Source organism: Apostichopus japonicus, chromosome 6, assembly GCF_037975245.1.
Source record: "Apostichopus japonicus isolate 1M-3 chromosome 6, ASM3797524v1, whole genome shotgun sequence".
NCBI classification, from domain to species: Eukaryota; Metazoa; Echinodermata; class Holothuroidea; order Aspidochirotida; family Stichopodidae; genus Apostichopus; species Apostichopus japonicus.
The window spans coordinates 430,975-455,820 of NC_092566.1; the positions used below are offsets into that span (position 1 = coordinate 430,975).

Genomic DNA, 24,846 nt, shown 5'->3' on the forward strand with positions numbered 1-24,846 from the left:
AGAATGTTACTAGTCTGTAGATGGGAGTGACCTTAGAGGGTCATGGGAGGGGGGGGCAGTGCAAGAATGTTACTAGTCTGTAGATGGGAGTGACCTTAGAGGGTCATGGGGGTGGGGGGGGGGGAGGCATTGCAAGAATGTTACTAGTCTGTAGATGGGAGTGACCTTAGAGGGTCATGGGAGGGGGGGGCAGTGCAAGAATGTTACTAGTCTGTAGATGGGAGTGACCTTAGAGGGTCATGGGGGTGGGGGGGGAGGCATTGCAAGAATGTTACTAGTCTGTATGTATAGGAGACAGGTATTAAGAGAGGACAGAAGTAAGTATTACCTTTTTTCCATGAGTTTTCTAATTGCTGGCACAGACGGTCCAGCACCGAGGTGTGTGTAGTACGGTGCCTCGTCAGGATCATGCTCTGTGAAAAAACAAAACAGGAAGTTTATCAAAACATCAAGGAACTGTTCCTGTCAAATCTTAGTGATTTTTCTCCACCATTTGAGAATTGTTTCCACTCACCATGCTAGTTATATGAGTTTTACTGGATTTGGAAGCCTGTTCACTACAAAACCATTGCATTGATAATGGGGGAGAGGTGGGGGAGGCAGAAATCAGGAGCAATCCAGTAAGGTTAAGGAAACATGAAGGGGATGGAGAGCTGAGAGGATGGAATGGGATTTGAGTCTCCATACATGCCAATTATTAATGGTTCAGTTTTCCCATAGCACAAAATATGACAGTTTAATATTGATCTCATCAGTGACATCACTACTAGGTATGCTAATGATGCACATTCAATGATATACTACAAACTACACAGTAATTTCACAGCTTGATAATTCTTGTACTCACCAAGACATCCACATTTGGGCATTTCTAGTTTCTCGTTCTTGCTGAGCATTCGCAACCTCTCTTCCTCTTCAGGGGTGGAGACTGACAACTTAGGAGAATCCATGGTCCTCTCTGGAGTCTTGTGACCCGGTGGTGTTCCGTTTGGAGAAATTTCAGGTTTTGAAAAATGTGAAGATTGCTTTGGTATTGAAGAGTGTGATGAGCCAGCAAGGGCCTCTAATTTGTACGAGTCTGATAGATGTGTAGGGAGTACGTGTGCCTTAGGACTGGGGGTAGTTATTTTTTCTCCGGGTAGTATACCTTGGGCGGAGGGGTGACCAGTGTGTGGTGGGGCGCCTACATGCATTGGATTTGAAAACACAGCATATCCCTCAGAAGTGGATAGTTTGTTGATCTGGGATACCTTTGTAAAGGGAGAGGAGTCAATTAAATGATTAGCCTTACTAACTGATTCTTTGGGGAGTTGCCTTGAGGCTCTCTCTGGTACAACTGCATTATTACTACTACTCTGGAAAGGAGGGAAAGGAAAGTTCCTCCTGGGGACTGACCCACTCAATGACAACAAAGATTCAGCAGCGAGATCAACGGGAGAGTAAGTATGGTGAGGCGCATGGTCTGGTGAATGTTTACTATGAAGGTGATGATGGGAAGATAACTTTTTCATTTCAGATGGGGAAGAAGATTTTGCTCTCTGATGAGAGGAAAACTGACTATTTCGGGGAAGATGGTTATTGATGGAGTCTTTTGAGATTCCGTTTCCTGAGTTATGATGCAGCATATTATTATCAGGGAGGCTATGAGAGGTGGGTGAAGTCACCCGATGTGCAGCATGTTTGGCTAACATTTCATGATTCCAGTACTGTAAATGATTCCGCCCCTCCAAGGATTTACCTATTTCAGAACGGGAATTGCCAGAGGCTTTACTGTCATTGTGTGTGTGAGGAGACTCTTGCATTTTTATATGGGGAGGTATTCTGTTGAAATGAGCAAATCCATTGACTTGAGGCGGGGTTGTGGCTGCAGCTTGCAGTACCCAGGACTTCTCTGGTATCGACATAGTCGGCGGTAATTTCCCAAGGTTTGGTACCAGGCCAGGTGGAAACCCAGGAAGTGAGGCATTGCCAGCAACAGCCTGCACAAAGAGAAAATGAGGATGTTGAAGTAAAAAACAAACTTTTGCAACACAAGAGAAATTAAACTCTACTCGAAAATGGAGTAACACGGCAAACCTTAAACATAATATAAATCCCAAATGTAATACCTGTGTGGATATATTCATAATCAAAAAATGTCTGTTCCTGTCTCCACTTACAGTCTAGATGTACACTGACCCATGACACGAAGAAAGAGAGGGCAGGGGAGGCACAAGAAAACACTATTCTGTCAATTGGTTTTTTGCCTATCCATGTAAACCTACGCTACCAGCCTACCATAAGCACAACTCAAACAAGATCCGATGTTTATCATCATCGTTGTTAATTGAGAGGGTATCTCTGTATGTTCCATGTGTTTGTTTTATTGTGAGTGAATGTGTAGGTGTTATAGTATTGGTCTGTCAGCAAAGGAACATTTACAATAAAGTTCCCCAAACTGTCCATCTAATGTTGTAGTCATGACAAGGTGCATGCATATAGGGATGTGGTTATTCATCCAGTCTATTCACGAAACGGTTACAAGTGCACTAAAAAAAAAATATAAAAAAAAACAGGTTAAATCTTTAAAAGTTGTTTTAACTCTTTAGCAATTACAATAATAAAGAGAGACATTTTCAGAGTTTGGTAGACTATGGACTCCTCTCCCTGTGGTAATGCCATCAGAGTTTGGTAGACTATGGACTCCTCTCCCTGTGATAATGCCATCAGAGTTTGGTAGACTATGGACTCCTCTCCCTGTGATAATGCCATCAGAGTTTGGTAGACTATGGACTCCTCTCTCTGTGATAATGCCATCAGAGTTTGGTAGACTATGGACTCCTCTCCCTGTGATAATGCCATCAGAGTTTGGTAGACTATGAACTCCTCTCTCTGTGATAATGCCATCAGAGTTTGGTAGACTATGAACTCCTCTCTCTGTGATAATGCCATCAGAGTTTGGTAGACTATGGACTCCTCTCCCTGTGATAATGCCATCAGAGTTTGGTAGACTATGGACTCCTCTCCCTGTGATAATGCCATCAGAGTTTGGTAGACTATGGACTCCTCTCCCTGTGATAATGCCATCAGAGTTTGGTAGACTATGGACTCCTCTCCCTGTGATGCCACCTTACTAGCTGCCATTCCTTCTGGTATCCATGCAATGACTGTCCTCAAACATTACCACTCTACTTAAATAAACAGCCATGACTTCTTGATAAAACATTCCCTGCTTTTTCCCAGCTCCTGCTACATTCGATAGATATTAAATTTTCTCAGACAAAGTATTAAATTGAATTCCAGTCTTGCAGTGACAGTTGTAGTTATGTTTTATCACATTTCTGATCCGTGGGTTACAGGCACATACACAATCTGAATAACACAACTTTCTGGGTCAATGGGAGCAGAAGAACAAGGAGCATTCTTTGTTTAAGGGCACAGGAGTAACCTACAGGGTCAAGTCTTAAACCCTATCCCAGAGCTGTTAATACCAGCAGGTTGCCAACATTCCAAAGAGATGTCTGGTTATGGATGAGCTATTTCAAAGTACCTTCAAGGGTGGAGGACAAGCTCAGTTAGTACCCTCTAGGGGGAACAAAATCCCCACTAATGGGGTTAAAGACAGTTCAAGCTTGGATACAAGCCATTAAATTTGGCTAAGGTAAAAGTACATTGACTATTCTGTAAAACCATTATGGAAGCCATTGTACTTTTGATTTTGTCTGTTTAGAGTATAAACCTGGATTACTAAAGTTTGAGAGTCAACAATCTCTCTAAGGACCAAACCAAGAGACAGTTGACAAACTTGAAAGAAAACCTGCTCTGGTGAAGGAATATGAACCTTTGTAGTTCATCATCAGATTGGAAAACTGGATCTTAAGAATGAAGATTGTAGTTATAGTATACGCTCACAATTCAAATGAAGTGTTCATAGAAGCAGCAAATGGTTTCTACCGTTGAGAATTAATTTTACCACCTGATCAGTTAAGTTTAGGTGACAACAGCTTAATGGGAACCTAAGTCAGATCAACTGATGTCCTCTTAATGGGGATCTAAGTCTGATCAACTGATGTCTTCTTAATGGGGATCTAAGTCTAATCAAATGATGTCCTCTTAGTGGGGATCTAAGTCTGATCAACTGATGTCCTCTTAATGGTTATCTAAGTCTGATCAACTGATGTCTTCTTAATGGGGATCTAAGTCTAATCAAATGATGTCCTCTTAGTGGGGATCTAAGTCTGATCAACTGATGTCCTCTTAATGGGGATCTAAGTCTAATCAACTGATGTCCTCTTAATGGGGATCTAGGTCTAATCAACTGATGCCCTCTTAAAGGGGATCTAAGTATAATCAACTGATGTCCTCTTAATGGGGATCTAATCAACTGATGTCCTCTTAATGGGGATCTAATCAACTGATGTCCTCTTAATGGGGATCTAAGTCTGATCAACTGATGTCCTCTTAGTGGGGATCTAAGTCTGATCAACTGATGTCCTCTTAATGGGGATCTAAGTCTAATCAACTGATGCCCTCTTAATGGGGATCTAAGTCTAATCAACTGATGTCCTCTTAATGGGGATCTAATCAACTGATGTCCTCTTAATGGGGATCTAATCAACTGATGTCCTCTTAATGGGGATCTAATCAACTGATGTCCTCTTAATGGGGATCTAATCAACTGATGTCCTCTTAATGGGGATCTAATCAACTGATGTCCTCTTAATGGGGATCTAATCAACTGTTGTCCTCTTAATGGGGATCTAATCAACTGATGTCCTCTTAATGGGGATCTAAGTCTGATCAACTGATGTCCTCTTAGTGGGGATCTAAGTATAATCAACTGATGTCCTCTTAATGGGGATCTAATCAACTGATGTCCTCTTAATGGGGATCTAAGTATAATCAACTGATGTCCTCTTAATGGGGATCTAAGTCTGATCAACAGATGTCCTTTTAATTGGGATCAAAATCTAATCAGCTGGTGTCCTCTAAATGGGGATCTAAGTCTAATAAACTGATGCCCTCTTAATGGGGATCTAAGTCTGATCAACAGACATCCTCTTAATGGGGATCCAAGTCTAATCAACTGATGTCCTCTTAATGGGGATCTAAGTCTGATCAACTGATGTCCTCTGAATGGGGATCTAAGTCTGATCAACAGACATCCTCTTAATGGGGATCTAAGTCTGATCAACTGATGTCCTCTGAATGGGGATCTAAGTCTGATCAACAGATGTCCTTTTAATTGGGATCAAAATCTAATCAGCTGGTGTCCTCTAAATGGGGATCTAAGTCTAATAAACTGATGCCTTTTTAATGGGGATCTAAGTCTGATCAACAGACATTCTCTTAATGGGGATCCAAGTCTAATCAACTGATGTCCTCTTAATGGGGATCTAAGTCTGATCAACTGATGTCCTCTGAATGGGGATCTAAGTCTGATCAACAGACATCCTCTTAATGGGGATCTAAGTCTGATCAACTGTTGTCCTCTTAATGGGGATCTAAGTCTGATCAACTGATGTCCTCTGAATGGGGATCTAAGTCTGATCAACAGACATCCTCTTAATGGGGATCTAAGTCTGATCAACTGATGTCCTCTGAATGGGGATCTAAGTCTGATCAACTGATGTACTCTTTTAAAGGCTGCATCAGAGTAGAATTACTTTGGAACAATTGTTGACAATTGTTGCCTGATTGCTGCATTAAACTACCACATGCTTGAGAACAAGATTAACAAATAAAATTGACTAGAGAATGAAATAAACAAATACAACCATCTAGAGAATAAAACGAACAAATATATTGAACCGACTAGAGCATGAGATTAACAAATATATTAAACCCACTACAGCATGAGATTAACAAATATATTAAACCAACTAGAGAATGAGATTAACAAATATATTAAACCGACTACTGCATGAGATTAAAAAATATATTGAAACCAACTAGAGAATGAGATAAACAAATATATAAAACTGACTACAGCATGAGATAAACAAATATACTAAACCCACTACAGCATGAGATAAACAAATATATATTAAACTGACTAGAGAATAAGATTTAAAAATATAACTCACTATAGAATGAGATAACAATATCACAGATAAACAGATCATAGCAGATATTACAGGCATGGCTAACCAACCCTTTCTAACATCAGCACATTTTTTAACTTACAACTGAATCATTAGTGCGATGCAAGACTGAAATGAAGAATTTTCTGGCCTACAAAATCAAAGCATATTAAACCTCGTTCTGCAAATCAAAGTATTTACAATATGGTTGCTCAAGCAACTACAAGCTGTAGATATCAGAAAAATGCTTGAAGGTACAAATTTAAGCAATTATCCAGCTACAGTAGTAATTTCACATTATTCTTTGTTGGTCAAATCACATTTGTTTCATTACTGACATGTTTGCCTGGCAGTCAATTCAATCAGTAATACATCCTAGGTACACCTGGTTATTAACACGTTTTACTCTCAAGTTGAAACCACACCAAACAGGAGGCAGCTCCCCACCCCCTTTTCACTAACAAAGGAATTTTATCATCTCTCCACATCAAGTTATTACTCTACACAGATAGTATGATTTACTTAGGTTAAAGGTCAACCATCTAGTGTGTCAGCATGCTGTTCTGCACGTAGACACAAACACCGCTACAGGGAGGGAGGAAGTTTAACTAATAGTACACTGAAGTCAGGTAATAGTAACATGCACCAGAAGTGTATGACTAAATAGTTACTGTAGAGTGGCTGCACATGCATGCACGTACACCCAGGATATTGAAACAAAGACAACATTGCCACACACAGAAACTAATGGCAATTAATATTCTTTCAGTTTCATGAAAGTATCCTAAAGAATCCTTCCCAGGGCTACATCATAAGTAATACTTCAGTATCTCACCTTTCCATTCATAAACTATTAAAACATTAATACTTATATCACCTGACAGGTTTTGTCTGCTAAAAATAGAACAGTAACCTTTCTCGGTGAGTCATGGCAGAAGTACTACAGTGAGACCTACTGTAGTACTGTACTGTATATGTTCAAGGCTATAGTTGTTTCAATTAAGGAACAGGCACTTAGTATGAACTAAAGATTCACAAATGTACTCCTACCATTGTTCTTTCTTTTGTTTAACTTCAACCTTGTGTTACTAGAAGAAGAATGAAGGAGGGTGCGGAGGGGTGTGGAGAGTGGTACAAAGAATCTATGAATCAATGAAGTTCCATAACATCAAAACTAACACAAAAGTAGAACTGATATCGACTGACTGTACAGTAACCACAGACACCTTTCTTACAATACAGTAGTTACAGTAAATGCTCTTGCAACAGACTAATCTATTCAAAAATAAGAATTTTCATCTTTACATTTTCTTTTAAAGATATACAGAAGTTCAAAATATATTTGCATTTAAATAAATATATTCAAAATGTGCAACGTTTAGAGTACTTCTTACGACTCTCTGATTGTATAGCCATGAACAGAACATTATCTACCACCATGTCTAACATATTCTACAAATTTCATGGGACAAAAGTTACAATTTAAAAACATTACATCATTTTATGTAAATACCATCTGTATAATAATTACTTCTTAAGACTCTCTGGTTGTATAGCCATGAACAGAACATTATCAGCCACCATGTCTAACATATTCTACAAATTTCATGGGACAAAAGTTACAATTTAAAAACATTACATCATTTTATTCAAATACCATCTGTATAATAATTACTTCTTAAGACTCTCTGGTTGTATAGCAATGAACAGAACATTATCTACCACCATGTCTAACATATTCTACAAATTTCATGGGACAAAAATTACAATTAAAATACATTACATAAATACTAAATCATTTAATCCAAATACCATCTGTATAATAATTACTTCCAATATCTTTGAATTGTGTTTTAAGCACACTTGATGATTATATGAACAAACTTAAAACTTTGAACTTACCATAGTTTTGCACTTTTTAGAATGTCACCTCTAAAATGGTTTCATAAATTTGTGAGACTGAGTCAATCTGTGTTTAGCTACACGTGGATATAAATATTTAATCTACAGAACAAAAGGCTGTGCTTCCTGTACTTTACATTCCTAAGTATAGTCATATTAACCTCAACAAACAACTTTCAGGAAATAATTCATTGATCATGTGATCAGAGATAAACTTGAGAAAGATAAGAAAGGGGGCAGTATAACAAAGCAGATAGATAAGAACAAAAAATATGTATTAAGCCTGCTATGTTTGCTCAAATGTTCTAGTTGAGTCTTGTAACATTACTGATATAAAATACCTTTGATAAAACAAGTGAAACTTACACTGAGTGAAATTTCTGTTCTTTCGTCATTAAGACATGTTACTTGTTTCTTTAGTACTGTTTCATTAGTTCACCTGATCAGCTCTCCAATTCAAAGAACAAAGAACAGTAATACATCTAAAATATTCAATTTTGTGATACCAACTTTTTATTGAACTTGAGATGTGCTAACTAAAAAAGGGGCCCACTAACCAATTGCAATACACAATTTTATGGTTGCAAATTCCTAGAAGTTTGTGCAATGTGGGGACTCACATCAAGTATTCATTAGCTGCTCTGAAAACTAACTTGGAAGTCTGAAATTTAAACTTAAATTATGTTTACACATAAGTTAGAGTATGATATGGGCAATCCAATGCTTATGATTGTTAAGGAAAATGTTGATAAGACCATTCTTGTTGTTTTTTTTTATACTCTAACCGTGGGAACAAGGATCCAATACTTCTTGATCCTCTTGACATAATAGGGTGTGCTTGTCTGTATCCTTTCTTCAATAACAAATACTTTACAGTTCCCTCTGTGTTTAGAGAAACGCTGGGTTTACTAACCAACCCATACTTGAACCAAGTATGACATTGATTTATCTTGTGGTTGTTGAGATATTATGTTTAAAAGCTGTTTTTGACAATTTCCCATAAAGCTCCATCCAACATGAATATTAATGCGGTAAAATTGTTGTTGTAAAGAACATGTACTTACTATGTAGTTACATCACCATACCAAGTATGAACTAAATCAGCCATTCGGTTGAAGAGATGTCGACATTTTAAGAATTTATATTAAGTCCCGCCCACTCATGAATATTCATAAGATGGGATCAATAGGGCAAATATATGCATCATGGGGGCATCTACCTACTAAATATGACAATGATTCAACTTATGTTTGTTGAGATATCAGGTTTACAGTCTAGCTGTCACATACATGCATACATACACAGGCAAGCACGATTGCAAAGGTTACTGAGCCTTCTGCATCTCAACCAAAATTGATAGTTTTTTTCATTTGTCATATTAACACTTACTCTGGAATAAAAATATTTTCTATCAGCGTCAACTAAAAAAATTGACTGAGTTGGACCACACTGTCATCAAACATAGCAAACAAGGCAGTTCTTAGGAAAAAATAGATTCAAGATTGGCAAAGAGCCAAACCAATCAATTCAATGTTGACACTGCCTCAAAACTTCTCAATGAATCAGCTGATCACAAGATCTGGCACGGAAAGTTGTGAATCAAACAGCTGATCTCCGTCTACTACTACTACTACGACTACAGCACCATTCAAACAACATGTGTATGATGCAATGTTAGTCAAAGTTTGCATGTTGTAGAGCAAACTGCCCGGAGTAAGTGTTATATCACTCCATAGAAGTTACAAGCCCTTAGTTACCAACCACCTACGGTCAGTGGAGTGAGCAGAGGAAGCACTGCAATACTACATTCACCATTCATGAGGTGTTACTGAATTTATTTTAATAGCATTGTTGTAATGGAGTTTCATGTGGAATTATTATCTCAATGCTTTGTTATCTCAATGTTATCTCAATGCTTTGTTACAAGGTGGTCAATGCATTCCTACTATGACCACTAGGCAACAGAAAACCAGCAATAGCTTGTTACATACCAGGTCAATCTCTCTTGAATCCACACCGGACTCAATGTGGCTCCTGCATTTCTTCTGTATGCTCATACTTCATACTTCCCAAACCAACCACATTTTGAAACAAGTAACCATTTTTCTTTTACCATATGTATTAGTTTCAATAACAGGTCAATATGTTGTGTTCCTAACTCTTCACTGAAGAAAGTGACAAACAATGACTAACAACATGAAAGACAGCCATCCATCCCTTCGGACTGTCACCCTCCAGTCTATCTCCCTCCCCTGGTCTCCATCCCCACCCCCATCTGCCTCCCCTCCCCACACACCTGTATTCCAGCCAACGTTAACTACTTAAGAATAATTTGATTTTTGTTCAGCACACCACATTTGTTCCAACCTCTTCCCCACTTGAACAAATCCTGCCCTCCCTTCTTAACAGTTGTGAAGGAAATGCTGTAATCAATATAAAGTTCACATGGACACTAACTGTTGCAGCTTTCCCCCTCATTGCTGTTATGATCATCACACACTTGATTCCTTGCATGCATTTAGTTTCTTCATCAATGGTAATGTTCCATCATCCATATGTCCATCTCTATACCATACCCTACTCCTAAAACCACAGAGAAACCTTTCAAAGCCAATTTATCCAGAGAGAGAGTCAATATTGTAAGCTGATTAGTAGAGGTCATTCTCATCATTAAATCTACTTTGGAATCAAAGATAGATCTTCAGTGAAGGCCAGTCAATGGTGAACTGACCAAACAACTGGTTCATATTAATCCTCTTTCAAAAGAGAGGGAAATTTAAAAACTCAACAAGTTGAAGAAGCTTGTCCACAATGTGGTGGGCTTGGTACAGAAGTGTGTGCAGGCAAACAGTAACACAGAGACACATACAGTATGCATTATGAGCTCTACTTGTCCACAATGTGGTGGGCTTGGTACAGAAGTGTGTGAAGGCAAACACTGCCAAACAGTAATAGAGAAAAGCCATACAGTATGCAATATGAGATCTGGGTCTTGCAGACCTGCAGTGCTCTGCATAGCTCAAGGGTCTTATCTGAAATATTGTAAATATACTACAGCAAAATGGCCGAAGCAGTTTATATCTCTGGTGTTTTGAACAACCTTGAACTGCTATATGTATGCATATACCCTGGATATTGATGAATATATATTAGAGCTTATTAACGGTGCCAAATTCAACATCCTGAATGGTGCATACATGTAGGGAGCTAGATGTCATGTGACTAGACATCTGTGGTCATAACCGATGCTGGTGTACGTAAGTAAAAGTCAATGCAGGTTGATCTAGTCTGGTCTCTAGAAACATTCAACTAAAACAGTCCATGTAACTTGAATTGGAACCGAAGTGACAGAAATGTCATGATAAAGGTTAAGGTACAAACTACTGTACAAAAGCACCTTAATTTGACATCATCATATGTGACAGATACTTCAGGACATTACAGGAGTAGGAATTTAATGCAGACTGTAGTAATTGTTTATTTGTAAGTTTATTTGCAACGTAAACTACAGACATATTGACATTGAGACATTGATATTAATGTTGCCCTAGCAGCATGGTGCTTCTTATTGAGCTTCTTATCAGTTTATGGTACTTTTCAGACGATCTTACACAAGAGTTCATGGCACTATACACTGTATTGCATATAGCTATGTACAGCAACATAGCAATGCACAGTCTACAGAGCAACAGCTCTGTGCAAGTGGCGACATTTTCACATATAAGGCAATTTTTTTCTTTCTCCAAAGAGTGTCATTCTTTAAAAAGAATTTAATTAAATTTGAATTTCCAAGGCACTCACTCATATAGGCCTGATCTGGAGAGGAATAAAATATTATGGCATCTAGTTTAGTTGCATTATCATTTTAGTTGAAAAATGTTGATTAATTTCTGGATGAATGTTGATACTAAGATCTCAAAGTGAGTTCCTTTCATTATATTTCCAAATGATGAAGTATAACTTGACATTTTTAAAGTTTTCCAACTAGTTCTTCACATGTTATTACTACTTTAAACTTCAAGTAACTTGGCTATGTGTCTTTATACAACACCTAATTGTATCCTGGTCAATTGCTCGTTGATTGCATGCAAAATCCGCTCTATTCCACTCTATGTGGAAGGCGCAGCCGAGTTGAATGGTACAAATTACATCTTTCAGCTCATGAAATATTTGCACTATTGCACTCATAACCATTCATTATTTGTATAAGATACCACATTGTGGAGAATCCCATCAAATTGATCAATATAACTCACCCATGATTTACATTCACTCTGAGAAACATCTAGAGTAGGAGAGTATCTTAGTTTGATCAATAACCATAGGTTTGGATAAAATAAATAAACTAAGGTTACAGTTGTAGATCTGAAATGCAACCAGGAGCTTTAACTTGAACATAGTTCATTCTACATTCTTTTTCCACTTTTTTAAGTCAGTGTTGAAATGCCGGCATCATTTGCAAGTTGTGTTAGAAATTTCTCTGGCTCTCCATCTTGTTTACTACTCAATTCAATAAGTTTCAATACCTTCATAAGTGTTATCAAAGATAGGATCAACCAATTATAATTTTAAGAAATCATGTTTTTTCTCAATGGTCTTGGTGCCTTTATCATTAGGTAGAATCGTCGTTCAGTTAACCATGCTTGTTATAAAACAATACGGAAACTATTCTCCTAATATGCAGAGAGTATAACTGGTTTTTTACCTACCTGCATTAATTACAATATTACTCAACCAGCAGACAGACAGACGAACCAATAGACACACTGCATTAACTGTAGTGGAGCATCACATAAATCCAAGCAGTGAAAATAATCCAAAATAGCAAACCACAAACATCAACCAGGGGGGTTCAGCTTTGATTACTTCCGAAATTGGTTAATTCTCTCCTTTTCTGTGAATTACCAAAGTACTGCTCCTTCCATCATATGCTACCAATGGAAATCTGCAACATTTGTCATTCTTGAAAAGAATCAACTGAGCAAGTCTGTTTTCTGATTACAATAATCATAACTAAATCCAGCAATGTTGATGACAATGTGCTATTTAAGTCTTCCTGAGTGTTGCTTCAACAGTACAAATGAACATCTATATTTTATAACACTTGTCAGAACTTTTGATTCTTAATAGTCCCAATCCATATAGATACGTCACTTTCCAAACAATAGAATTGTTTTGCAATAATGTAGCAATTTATCAGTTCTTGTAATGATGTCCAAAATAGAACAACTAGCGGAAGGTATTGGTCAAGTTTACTATACTTGTTTATAGTATACAGTATATATGTATGTATAGTATATATATACTGGTTATATACAAGTTCACTTAAACTCAGTTTCCTCTCTCCTGGTTGCACAGTCACATCAAAGTGGTGAATCCATAAAAATGTAAAAGAAATACAGTATACTTTCCTCATTAACAAAAATAGAAACTTTAAAACACTCTTACAGATGGAGTTCTGACCACAAAGTTTTACAATTATGTAATTTTAATGTATTTCTTGCTAAGGTGTCAATTCCAATATTTATATGCTTTCTCTAGTCGCTATTTGCTTTACTCCTATTCTTGTAAAAAGCAGTAAAGATTCATAAAAATCAAACTTGAGAGTTGTAAGATCCAAGAAGCACAGCATAGTATTACCGTACCATAGATGCAGACAGGATCAAGAACATTACAGATGTGAGTGATTAAAACACAGTCTGCTTAATCATCCAATATCTGAAATAAGTGTACAGTAGACAGAATAGACTCATACAGTACTGCTGTGTGTGATATATGAACTAAATCACACACAGCAACAATCAAATTAAAGAATCCAGCAGTGTTTCACCACAGGAACACTTGGCTATCACAAAGAGAAAGGGTAAAATTATCAGCATGTGACCTTTGACCTCACCATGGTACCTCCTGTCAGGGGCAACCATGAGGTGTGCCCTTTTCTCAAATGTTCATGGTCAGCTTCTCTCCTAATGATGTTATCTCAGATAACTCCGAGATAAATAAATGATTGAGAGTTTAATGAAATTTGACATAAAGCATTGTCATAGACATAAGATTCAGAGGTCAGAGGTCAAGTGAGAAACAGTTGGTCTGAGGAAAACATTTAGTAATTTACAATGTAGAAACAATTGAGTACGGATAGGGTTACCAGACTTAGACTCATTCAGTTTGAAAACCTCAACTCAATCCTGCAGCCAGCGTATCTAGAAATGATATTTTATGCTATGAATCAGACAGTGACTGCATCCTATGACTGCCAGTTGTGACTACAGTAATTTCTCACTGATGTCATAACATTGGGGGTTCATTCACCAATATTAAGTGTGATTTCCATAGGGACACTAAACACATCATTGTTAGACTGCAGTCTGCTAATGAAGATATGTACTTAAATCTGTGTTACTTATTTCAATAATTCTTATCTTAGTACCCAATAATCTTGGGTATGACTGCAATTTAAGCAATTGTAACTATTGGGAACTCATAACAATGGTAAAGAAATGGACTTTTGGCCTAAGGTTATGACAAGTACAAGGAGTATTATCATAATTTTTAGTGGAAAGCTACATAAACCATTACACTTTAACAGAAAGATTCTAATAATTTCTTAACAATGGTCAATATTTTACTTTTTCCCTCTTATTTTCTAACTGAATCTATTGGCAAATATTATCCCTTGTGCAATGATCCCCTAATTCAGCTATTGTGTTTCCAACTGAAATTGATGCGTCATCATTTATCAAACTCTAAATGCATCAAAAATCCTCTTTATGAAGAAAGTTAATTTCCTCTCGTGAGTCCATAACTTATCTTTCTCTTCATTCAGCTTCTGAAGATGAACCAGTGCTGCCATGGCAACCATTTGCATCCGCTATCGATTGTTGCTGGACGTGACATTCCTCTATAATTCAAAGTCATACACTGCCCCAGAGCCCTGGGCTTGATTAATGACGTAAAAAGTGGCAGTTAAATTAAATGATCATCTTGTATGGACGGTCAGAGGCAATGACAACTGTTCCTATAACTACTGCCAGTCGCTCTGTAATTTTATTGGAGAAAGCAATTATGAATGCCATTTGTGCACAAAAGGAGAGTCTGTTTGAAAAAAGAATCTACCAACCAAAGAGTCTGTTTGTAAGTTTGCGCTCAATGGAGAATGTTACGAAACAGTGGAGTGGTCATCCACAACACAGGAAAGTATATAATATACAGTATATTATGATCCCTACTGCAGAACATCAATGGGATTGCTGAGTATGCACTCTGTAACAATGAAATGGTCATCCACAACACATAAAAGTTTATAATATATATTATTATCCCTACTGCAGTTCTTGGGATTGCTGAGTATGCACTCTGTAACAATGAAATGGTCATCCACAACACAGGAAAGTATATAATATATATTATGATCCCTACTGCAGAACAATGGGATTGCTCAGTATGCACTTTGTAACATTTTGCAAAAGATATACCTTTAAATACTGTATATGATTATATTATAAGGTAAATAGCAAATTCCATTCATAGAACTTTGAACAATTTTTTGAACATTGTCAGAGTATTGTTTGATATTTACAGAATCTGCACTATTCTTAGTTTGTAAGAATACTTCATTGTGCAGATAGCATGTTATGTTGTGTGCTTAATCAACTTACTGTAGATGATATATAGTTTAGTGCATCTCTACATAGCACCACTGTGTAGTACTTAAAGACCATGATGATACTATTGGGGTAGCGACCATAGCGTATACTACTTAATAATGTGTTTGTATTTCCTCTTTCCATGCTAAATTTAGAATACGATTGACACTGCTAAGTACTGTACTATTGAGTTCAATGTAGAAGAATCAGATCAATTGGCAGTCTGAATGAATAGCTTATTTGACCATTGACCTATACTGGTATTTATGACAATTCTTGAGATTTAATATATTTATTAAAAGTACTAACGTATAGGAATTTTTAATTTTACAAGATAGTCTGAAGGCATGAACTTTCTATTATACCAAGACTTTTAATTTTAAAAATCAAATTTCATATAACTTGCAACATGTTATTGATATTAGTACTGTTTTATAATGTACTTGATTACTCCTGTTTTGTAACAATCAAGGTTAGTTTTTATGAAAATTATCAAATTTCTTCAAATATTGGTTTTCTTAGAAAAATATCACAATGTAACAGGTCTGAAAGTTGATGTCACTTTTGTAATCTGAGCTTAACTGGTTCTTTCAGATCTCTCACAGTTAATCTGAGCTTAACTGGTTCTTTCAGTTCTCTTACAGTTAATTCCACTGAAGAGAAACTGTTGCACAATGGGAGTCTGTAGGACATAGCATTATGGTTGTTTCAGTGTTCTTACAGTTAATCTGAGTTTAGCTGGTTGCTTCAGTACTCTCACAGTTAATCTGAGCTTAACTGGTTGTTTCAGTTCTCTTACAGTGAATTCCACTGAAGAGAAACTGTTGTACAATGGGAGTCTGTAGGACATAGCATTATGGTTGTTTCAGTGTTCTTACAGTTAATCTGAGCTTAACTGGTTGTTTCAGTACTAGTCACAGTTAATCTGAGCTTAACTGGTTGTTTCAGTTCTCTTACAGTTAATTCCCCTGAAGAGAAACTGTTGTACAATGGGAGTCTGTAGGACATCTATAACCCTTACTGGTTGATTCAGTGTTCTTACAGTTGATATGAGCTTAACTGACCAGTTCTTTCACAGTTAATTCCACTAAAGAGATACTGTTTACTTACTGTGGCACATGTAGCCATGATCACTGAGTTTGGGATCACTTGTTAGATACAGTTCCTGTTTGGAATAATACTTACTGCATTTGATATTTTTGCCTGCTTCATTTTGCTGGCTCCCTCTGCAGAAATGGTGGGGACTTGAGACGGGATTGGCTGACATGGGTCCTATGGAAGGAACGAATAACACAATAAAACAGGTATGGAACAGACTAGTAAAGAACAGAATAAAATAAAGACTCTCTGTAAAACACACGGCAAAGGATGCCAGTTGTTGGCTTAAATTCTTCAGGATCCATGCCAAGGTCCATTAACATTCTATTTATGTTTGCATCGTCTGAAATCTCTTAACTGGCTACCTTGAACTTAACAATTCTTAGATAAATAACTATAATAAGGTTTTCAGTATATTGAATACCTTAGACAGCCATGTTAAGCCAACAGACACTTTAAATATCAAGTTGATAATATACTTAATAGAGTGTGATACTGTTGATCATAATGTGTGTTCCTATGTAGGGTACTTGGATGGGATGGAGGAGGTGGAGTACTCACTCATTCAGAGAGGGTACTAGAGATATTAGCTTATATCAAGAAGGGTGTCTCTTAATCACTTTGATGCAACTATTTGACGAACTTGAATTCAGAATTATTGTTTAACTCGAAATGACTTGAAACAAAATTTCAAAAATAGAAAATATAATAAATGAAAGAAGGTTGCTTAAGTGTTCTCTAAATAGTACAGTTTGTTTTCCCACAAGCTAAATATTTATCAGAGAAGATAGGAGTGCTATGAGTGTAAATAAACCAATGGTACATTCAGTAACCACAAACCACAGCTTTTTAGTTGTCTGAGCAGAGCCTAAAGCATAAAACCCTCAACACTGACTGAATACAAAAAAGTAATGGCAATATTTTCAAGCTTTATTATAAATATTTTGAAATGGTGAGTTATGGAGTTTATTGGAGAGCAAATAACAATGAAAAACAAATCACAAGAATATAACTGAGTTGTCTGCCATAACAAACTACAACGAAATTCCATGCAGCATAATTGTACAGGTCTGAAGTTCAAATTGACCAGGTTTTTTGTTTATGATAATAAAGTCTCAAATAATGCATTTAAGTCTAGAAGCTTAAACTGTCACTAGCATGTCAAAGGATACAGTTACCTCCCTAAGTCCATAGAACAACTTACTAGCCTCTTACAATAACCTTACTAAATACATCAGACTTTGAGACTCTACACAATGTGAGTAAACATATGACAATATGAGATTGGTTCTTTTGGTTTATTAGTTTGTCCAGAACCAAAGACTCTGGACCAGAAAAGTTGATAAAGCAAACCTTGATATGTTTACACTTGTCTCTTTGATACAGAGTTTCAGAGACATATAATTAGTTGTTACTTTAAAATAATGAGGATCTGACTGGTAGCTTGGAAGGTATAATATTTTCTGTTCCGTTTTGAAGGGTTACCACTCTCTGAAATGCTGGTATATATGCGTACATGGTTAAAATGGCCTAGCGATTCACAATGCTAGATCTATGTAGACGTACAATATCATATTTATGGGACACATAGTACAAGAAGGATCTGTAGCACTGTACATTACATGCATTCACCAAGGTTGTGTGAATCAGTTGACTTTACACAGTACTGCAGGCACTGAACTAATTACTCAAACACACTTAAATCCTATATATGACATATTTGTATTCTTTTGTCTGTGATTCCTGTCCCTGACCTTTGTGTCAATTATGTAATATATGAAATGAAATAGGTGTACTGTACATGAGCCAAATTGTAAAATGTCCTGTTATGTACCTCTCTACATCTTCACAGAGATGAATGTGCAAACCTTAGTTCTTTGCTGGAGGAAAAGTCAGAGAGCAATGAGAATCAAATATATTTTGTTCTTTTTGAGATTGTATGTTTATAATAGTTTTCAAATGAATTTTCACTTTGATGATTTCATAAATGGATAGCTTCAATCTGTAATTTGTCAGTAAACATTAGCCCGATAAGGTAAGCCATGTAAGACTGGTAATATTACGTGTTAGTGTTCACTTCATGCTGCAGCTTTTAGTGCAAGGGTTCTTGCTAAGCGGCCCGCAAAATATTTCAAACCTGCCCGTGAAAAAAACCTAACCAATGACCTTGCACTAATCCGGTAAGCAAACCCTTTAAGTTCAGCACCCTACCCTATGTATAATGAGACTGTTATTATCTCTGGCCCTGTTTCTTACAATGTTTTCTCTCTCTGGGCTCTTGCCCAGGTAGTAGAAACTTGACAGAGGACCCCTGTCTGTACTGGAAGTCTCTCACTGACAGTGTGCTACGCAGCTTTAATAGGATTAAGCTACAGTACTGCATTAAATTCCTACAAGCATTAAACATTGTCGGCTGACCTCAGCTGAGTCTGGCTGCATTATGGTGCATAATTCACATATCTGAAATTGCATTGTCTTCACTCTAAATAATTATGGCTGTGACACCATACTGATTTATAAGTCCCTAGTACCATGCAGTATAGGGTGATACAGGGGGTTTCTAATTGAAACAAATATACACACATACTGGGTGGTTTGTGAGGACAACTTACAATGCCACAAAAATGTTTGGTTTTGGAAGAATCCAGGTACTGACCACAAATAATAATAATACATGATACATGAAGCTGGAAAAAAGCAAGAAAAGAGCTTAGAGGGATTTATACTAGCTGCTTGTCGCAAACTTACTATAATGAGAAGAGACAACTGAAATATGTCTTTACAAAGAACATTGATTGTTTATTCTCAATGAAACTAGCTACAATGCAGTGAAAACAACATTTCTCACTTAAATCACATTATCCAACATTTTGAAATTAAATTGCAAAGAATTGTGAGATAATGTACAAAGTAAATGATTGTCAGATCAATCAATATTTGGAGACAGTTTAATAGACATTTTAAAGCTAAAGTTTTGTTCTTTTAAACAAGCCATATATGTACCCTTAATCCTATTTTGTTATGTACCAACTGGAATGTTCCTAATATTAACAAACTACTTATGTTAATAACCAATGCAGTAAATTAGTCTGATATTGCTTGTTTCATTTTGCAAACATTTGTCTGTTATGTCTTATTTCTTCACTCCTGGTTCAATTTTGGTGAACTGAAGTAACACATTTTCAGGTTCCTGACATTTATGTTAAGTATGGTCAAGTATGGTATCGCAAGATTATAGCTAACAGTTACTTAAGGAAATTTCTTATTGATCTAAAATGATCAATTGTTCAAAATGTAGATGTTTCAACTAAATTTTTAATACAAATATAGTGTATACGCTCCTCTAAAGCATGCACCCCATCAACAACATTGTCTGAGATAAACATTAACAGTTGTAAAGTTGATTAAGTCGAGCTGTGTACAGTTTATTCTAATGCCTTATTAATATATGACGCATCAACGTTTATACATTTCCTTGTATTAAATTATTGCAATTTAAGGGTTGAATAAATCTCTTCTAGTATGGATGAGCCACACATTTGTCTTAATGGAACCTGTTTCCTTTTTCCATCAATTTTACTAATATTAGTACTCAAAGTTTGATGGTAATTGCTCAAACTAAAACATCAATCTTTTCATAACTATTTAGCAATTAATGACTCAATTTGAGATTTAGACTACGATTGCAATTCCATAATATTCATTCATTTGCAAAATGGCAACTGTTTCTGCATGAACGACTAAAAGCAAAAACATTTAAAAAAAACTGTGTAAGACAGTAAACAATTAACTTCAGCCGGAGGATCGAACACCTATCATAACCCCGGAAATAAAATCAACCAACCTGGCTTGTACTTGAGACTGACTGTGCCATGACCTAATGTATAGTCTTGCCCATCAGATTCATAAAAAACACTTTCTGTTTTTTCCCCTCTTACGTCGGCCACAGAACAGAGAGTTCGAAGATGAAATTATTGTCCATGAAGTTCCACCTGGGGTTTTGAAATCACACTAAATATCCTTAGCGGCTGATAAATGGAGAACCAGTCTCGTTCTGCCAGTCGCTTTCAGCTTGAGCATTGGGTTAACTATCATATCCTGGTGCAAACTTCCGTAAGACATGCCCAATTCGACTACCATATGCTTAATAGCTCGACACCTAATCCACGATAACAAAAATACTCACAAACTTCCTAATTCATATGCAAAAGTACACAATGTTACAATGGGCGTGTTCACAACACCACTTGTAGATCTTGTTAATTCCTTAATTTCCTGTGAAAGCTTGCTGAGAATCCATGAAACAAACTGTTAATTATAACTGTTTAAATGTACTTCCTTCATATAAACTGCTTGCCATGGTTTGTATCTGTGCTACTAATGTTTACTACTACACAGGGTTGCCCTTGTACTACTGGCATTGTGTTTTGTTCAATTCACACATCTCTGTCAATGCTAGACAAAGCTTCTTATTGGACTGTACAGCCCGGCACTTGTATTACTCACTAGCCCTTTGTTGTTTGTCCAATGCATGCTACAGCAGCGAGAGACCTTGGCACTGGCTCACAAGTACAGGTTCAGACTGCACACACACACAAACGATAGCTTCAAATTACACACGCCACACAACTGTATTAGGATTCTGTGTTGTGTATTGATTGTTGGAGTATACTGTAGGCTCATTCAGCCATAGTATACCACTAGACTACATAATGAGGTCAAATGAGATCTTGTTTATACAAGGTCCAGGATACCTACAGTGTAGTTGTAGTATGTATAGCAGTGTAACAGTGCAGCGAGCAGCTATAGGTCTACCAGACACATTACACATTGGCCATTCAATAATTAAAACTTCCTTCTGGACTCAATGCCATATGGCAGGCCACGCAGAGGTTCTATGAGTGCTGCATTACTCTGCATAGAAGCAAAGCCTTCTAAATTAGTTTGTGGTTAGATAAATTGATGGTAGAGATATTAGCTTTGTGTGAAAGGAAGGGAGAGGTTTAAATTTTATGATAATGAGGAGAGAGATAAAGTCTAACAAAACTGTCAATGCTTAATTGGAATTTTAGGGAAATGAGTGCAGTCACAGATTAAACAGTGGTGATTTTTAGTACAGCAGAAATGACAATCATAACTAATTTTCTCTATGATGATAAATGAAATATAAAACAGGATAAAACAAAAACAGAGGGAGCTGTAGCAATAAAGTCTGATATTTAAAAAAAAAAAAATCTTCTTGTTTTTGCAGGTAAATTTCATTTATTAGGAATGTTATAAGCTTAGAGATCATTAGAAGTTCAATAACTTATGACAACATAAATTCTGAGTTGATATGAATTTTAAAGAAAAAATGGACAAATGTTTTAGAATGAAGGATCAATATTATTCAAAGTTAGGAGAGAAACATGCAGTTTAGGCAAATTAAAGAACTTCCACAAACATATGAGGGTGAAAATAACAGACTTGTTATGACACTTTTCTAACCCCTAACCCCCCCCCCCCCCAATAAAAAGCCCCAATAAAAAGGAGAAATTTTCAAAAAAATTGTCTTTGCAAAAATATTGTTATTTTCCCTCATGACAACAAGAGCAGATCATAAAACAATGTAACAATGAAAGTCATACCTATCGTAAACTCAAAAAATGTTTAAATGAGGAGAATAACCCAATAGGCAATGGTTTGACTTAAATCTTCAACCCTATCTTGGCAACACCAGGACACTGAGAGAGCATTGCCATGGTAACAGTTTATGTACTCACTGCATGTGGTTGGTATTTACATGACCTTCCTTCTCTGTAGCCACTCAAGGCTAAAGGCTTTAAAAAGCAAGGTCTGGCTATGGTCCTCAGATAAGGTCATCCAGTTTGCCAATCACATTGTAACATGAGTAACTTGATTAGTACAGTAGTAGTAGTACAGTACACTCTATTGAACCTCTCTGTAACTAACAGAACTAAGCAAGAATGGTCCTTATTCAATGTGCATAGACACCATATGAAGAGGAACTCACAGACATTGAATACACAAGGAAGACACAAATAGATTCAGAAACCAGAAACTGAGAACTTAATGAAGCATGAAATAAAGTAGTAAAAGTTTCTTGAATCAGACTTAACTGTTTAGTGTCAGGTTGTACGTGATATGTCTTGGGCTCCAATTATGTAAAAGTCATATGAATTGCTGAGTTAGGTAGAATTTACAGTAACAGCAGAATTTCTATTTTCAAGGCAAGATTGTGAGATGTTAAAGACTTTACACCATACTGTATGACACACACTATCTTCACCTCTTCTGTTAAATTCTGAATTTTATGAATTTCTATTCAGCAGAGTTGTCACCCATTTTGCACCTTACAATTGACTATATCGTCCCTTGTTTCACGTACTGACGAATATGCAAATTATTTTACTTTGTTTTACGTAGTGATGAATGTTATTAAAACATTTATATGCCCTTAAAATTGTTCTACATCCTTTAAATTTGAAACGTCTATAAACTATAATTTGTTGTCTGTAACATAAATCTATTGATACTGCTTAAAAGGTATTATTTGTGATCAAACATTCAGTTGCAAAGCAGTGAATTGATTTGGATCTTGATAAATAACTTTCTAAAATTCGTCAGTACGCGAAACAAGGGACGATATATATACAGTCTTGTTCCCAAGAGAACTTTCCAAAGATGAACTAACTAGTTATTCAGTATTTGATGCAATTTATCACTCAATTTATTACAAAATGGTTGACTGGCTACTTTGAAAATGTTCTCTCTACAGGAAACCTTTGCATTCCTTCAATAATAAATTTACTTGTATCTATTTTCATCCTTCTGACCACAATTTCTTTGCCCTAGGGTACCAGTAGAGGTAAGACTAGGGTTCAGTCACCTCCATCTAAAATCAAGTGCACTGATTGCAAGTATATAGTCTACCTTAGATCCTTCAACTGAAAGTTCATTCCCATCTTTGCCTTGCTCTACTTGACTAACTTGTGTAAAACCAAATAAAACAGATTTTTGGAAAATTTGAAGTCTGATTAACAACTAAAAACAGTCTAAAAGCCCTCAAAATAATGTTTGCCACTACTTCATTCAAAGACAAGGAGCAGGAAAGTATGAAAGTGTTTCTATACCAAGGGCAGATACTTAATTTTAAACTTAATATTACGATTTGCCTTGCTAAAACCAGAGCATGCATTGAAGAAATAAAACAAACAAGAAGGGGAACAAATTAGCTTAGAATCCTGTTGGAATCTTAGCCCTAGTGTTCTGCAATTGATTCAAATATGGTGATAATTTAATTTTAGCATGTAGAATGCAGTAGCCTTTTATTTTATCAGAATGCCCTTGTGTGCTTTTATATCTTCAATTACTTGTGTAAAATAGCAAATAAAGTTATATAGTAGCATCAAGTCCTATTTTTCCTCTACAAGGTGATTTTCTGACTAAAAGTTTTCTACTTTACCAATTTTTTGGTAAGTGTAAATTGCTTAAAGCATCAGATCTCATAATTAAAAATGTTTAGATGCAACTTACAAGGCCTGGGAAGTGCCATTTCCGGCAATCTGGGAGACAATATTGGCAAAGATTTTCTTTTACACTACCCCATCAGGTGGCCCCTGGACCCACCCAATACAGGCTTTATACCAAGGCGCACTCCTTGAGTTTCATCCATGTTTCATGAGTTTCATTTATGTCCCCCACCCCCCTTTTCCATTTTTCAATTGGGATTGACACCCCTTTATGTATGTAATGTTAACTTGCCTCACTGGTCTGTTTACAGATCGTTATCGATAAATATTTTTCAGAACTTGCGTCTTGTTTCTTTGACCAGTTAATTGCCCTATTTACCACTGGCTATTACTCGAAATCGAACCTGAGGCTAAAGATATGGGTTTTCAGAACCGATAAATAAATCATCACAAATAACAAGAAGTGGCTTTGTTGTGAAAAAACTGTTCAATATAGGTTTGCCCTTATCAGCAATGAGGCTACATTTTGCCGATACCAATATGCCGCCGATATTACAAATATCGGCCGATACCGATATCACAAAGGATTATCAGTGCAACACTAATATAGCATGACACTGTCTAGCTTTAAGCACAAACTTTACCAGTATAATTTGCAACTGTCAG

At 36.5% G+C, this 24,846-nt stretch overlaps 2 protein-coding genes and 1 long non-coding RNA gene across 5 annotated transcripts in view; 2 read left to right on the top strand and 1 right to left on the bottom strand.

The window, feature by feature from the left end:
- The window catches only part of LOC139968562 (methylcytosine dioxygenase TET2-like), a 130,792-nt gene that overhangs the window by 11,352 nt on the left and 94,594 nt on the right, over positions 1–24,846 (bottom strand). For 2 of the 3 annotated variants that reach the window (XM_071972649.1, XM_071972648.1), the window contains exons 4-6: positions 16,796–16,882; positions 848–1,979; positions 329–413 (exon numbers count right to left, since the gene is read on the bottom strand). In XM_071972649.1, the coding sequence (XP_071828750.1) occupies positions 329–413; positions 848–1,979; positions 16,796–16,882 (1,304 nt within the window). Of the gene's footprint in view, positions 1–328; positions 414–847; positions 1,980–16,795; positions 16,883–20,552; positions 21,351–24,846 lie in introns of those variants that run through there. The other variant, XM_071972650.1, reaches the window with a different exon arrangement.
- The window catches only part of LOC139968572 (small ribosomal subunit protein RACK1-like), a 151,972-nt gene continuing 136,303 nt past the window's right edge, over positions 9,178–24,846 (top strand). Inside the window, exon 1 of the mRNA XM_071972670.1 lies at positions 9,178–9,314. Within this exon, the coding sequence (XP_071828771.1) occupies positions 9,193–9,314 (122 nt within the window). The 5' untranslated portion in view covers positions 9,178–9,192. The remainder of the gene's footprint in view (positions 9,315–24,846) is intronic.
- Positions 16,785–24,846, top strand: part of LOC139968578 (uncharacterized) — a 105,557-nt gene continuing 97,495 nt past the window's right edge. Inside the window, exon 1 of the long non-coding RNA XR_011793505.1 lies at positions 16,785–16,914. This is a non-coding gene — a long non-coding RNA (uncharacterized lncRNA). The remainder of the gene's footprint in view (positions 16,915–24,846) is intronic.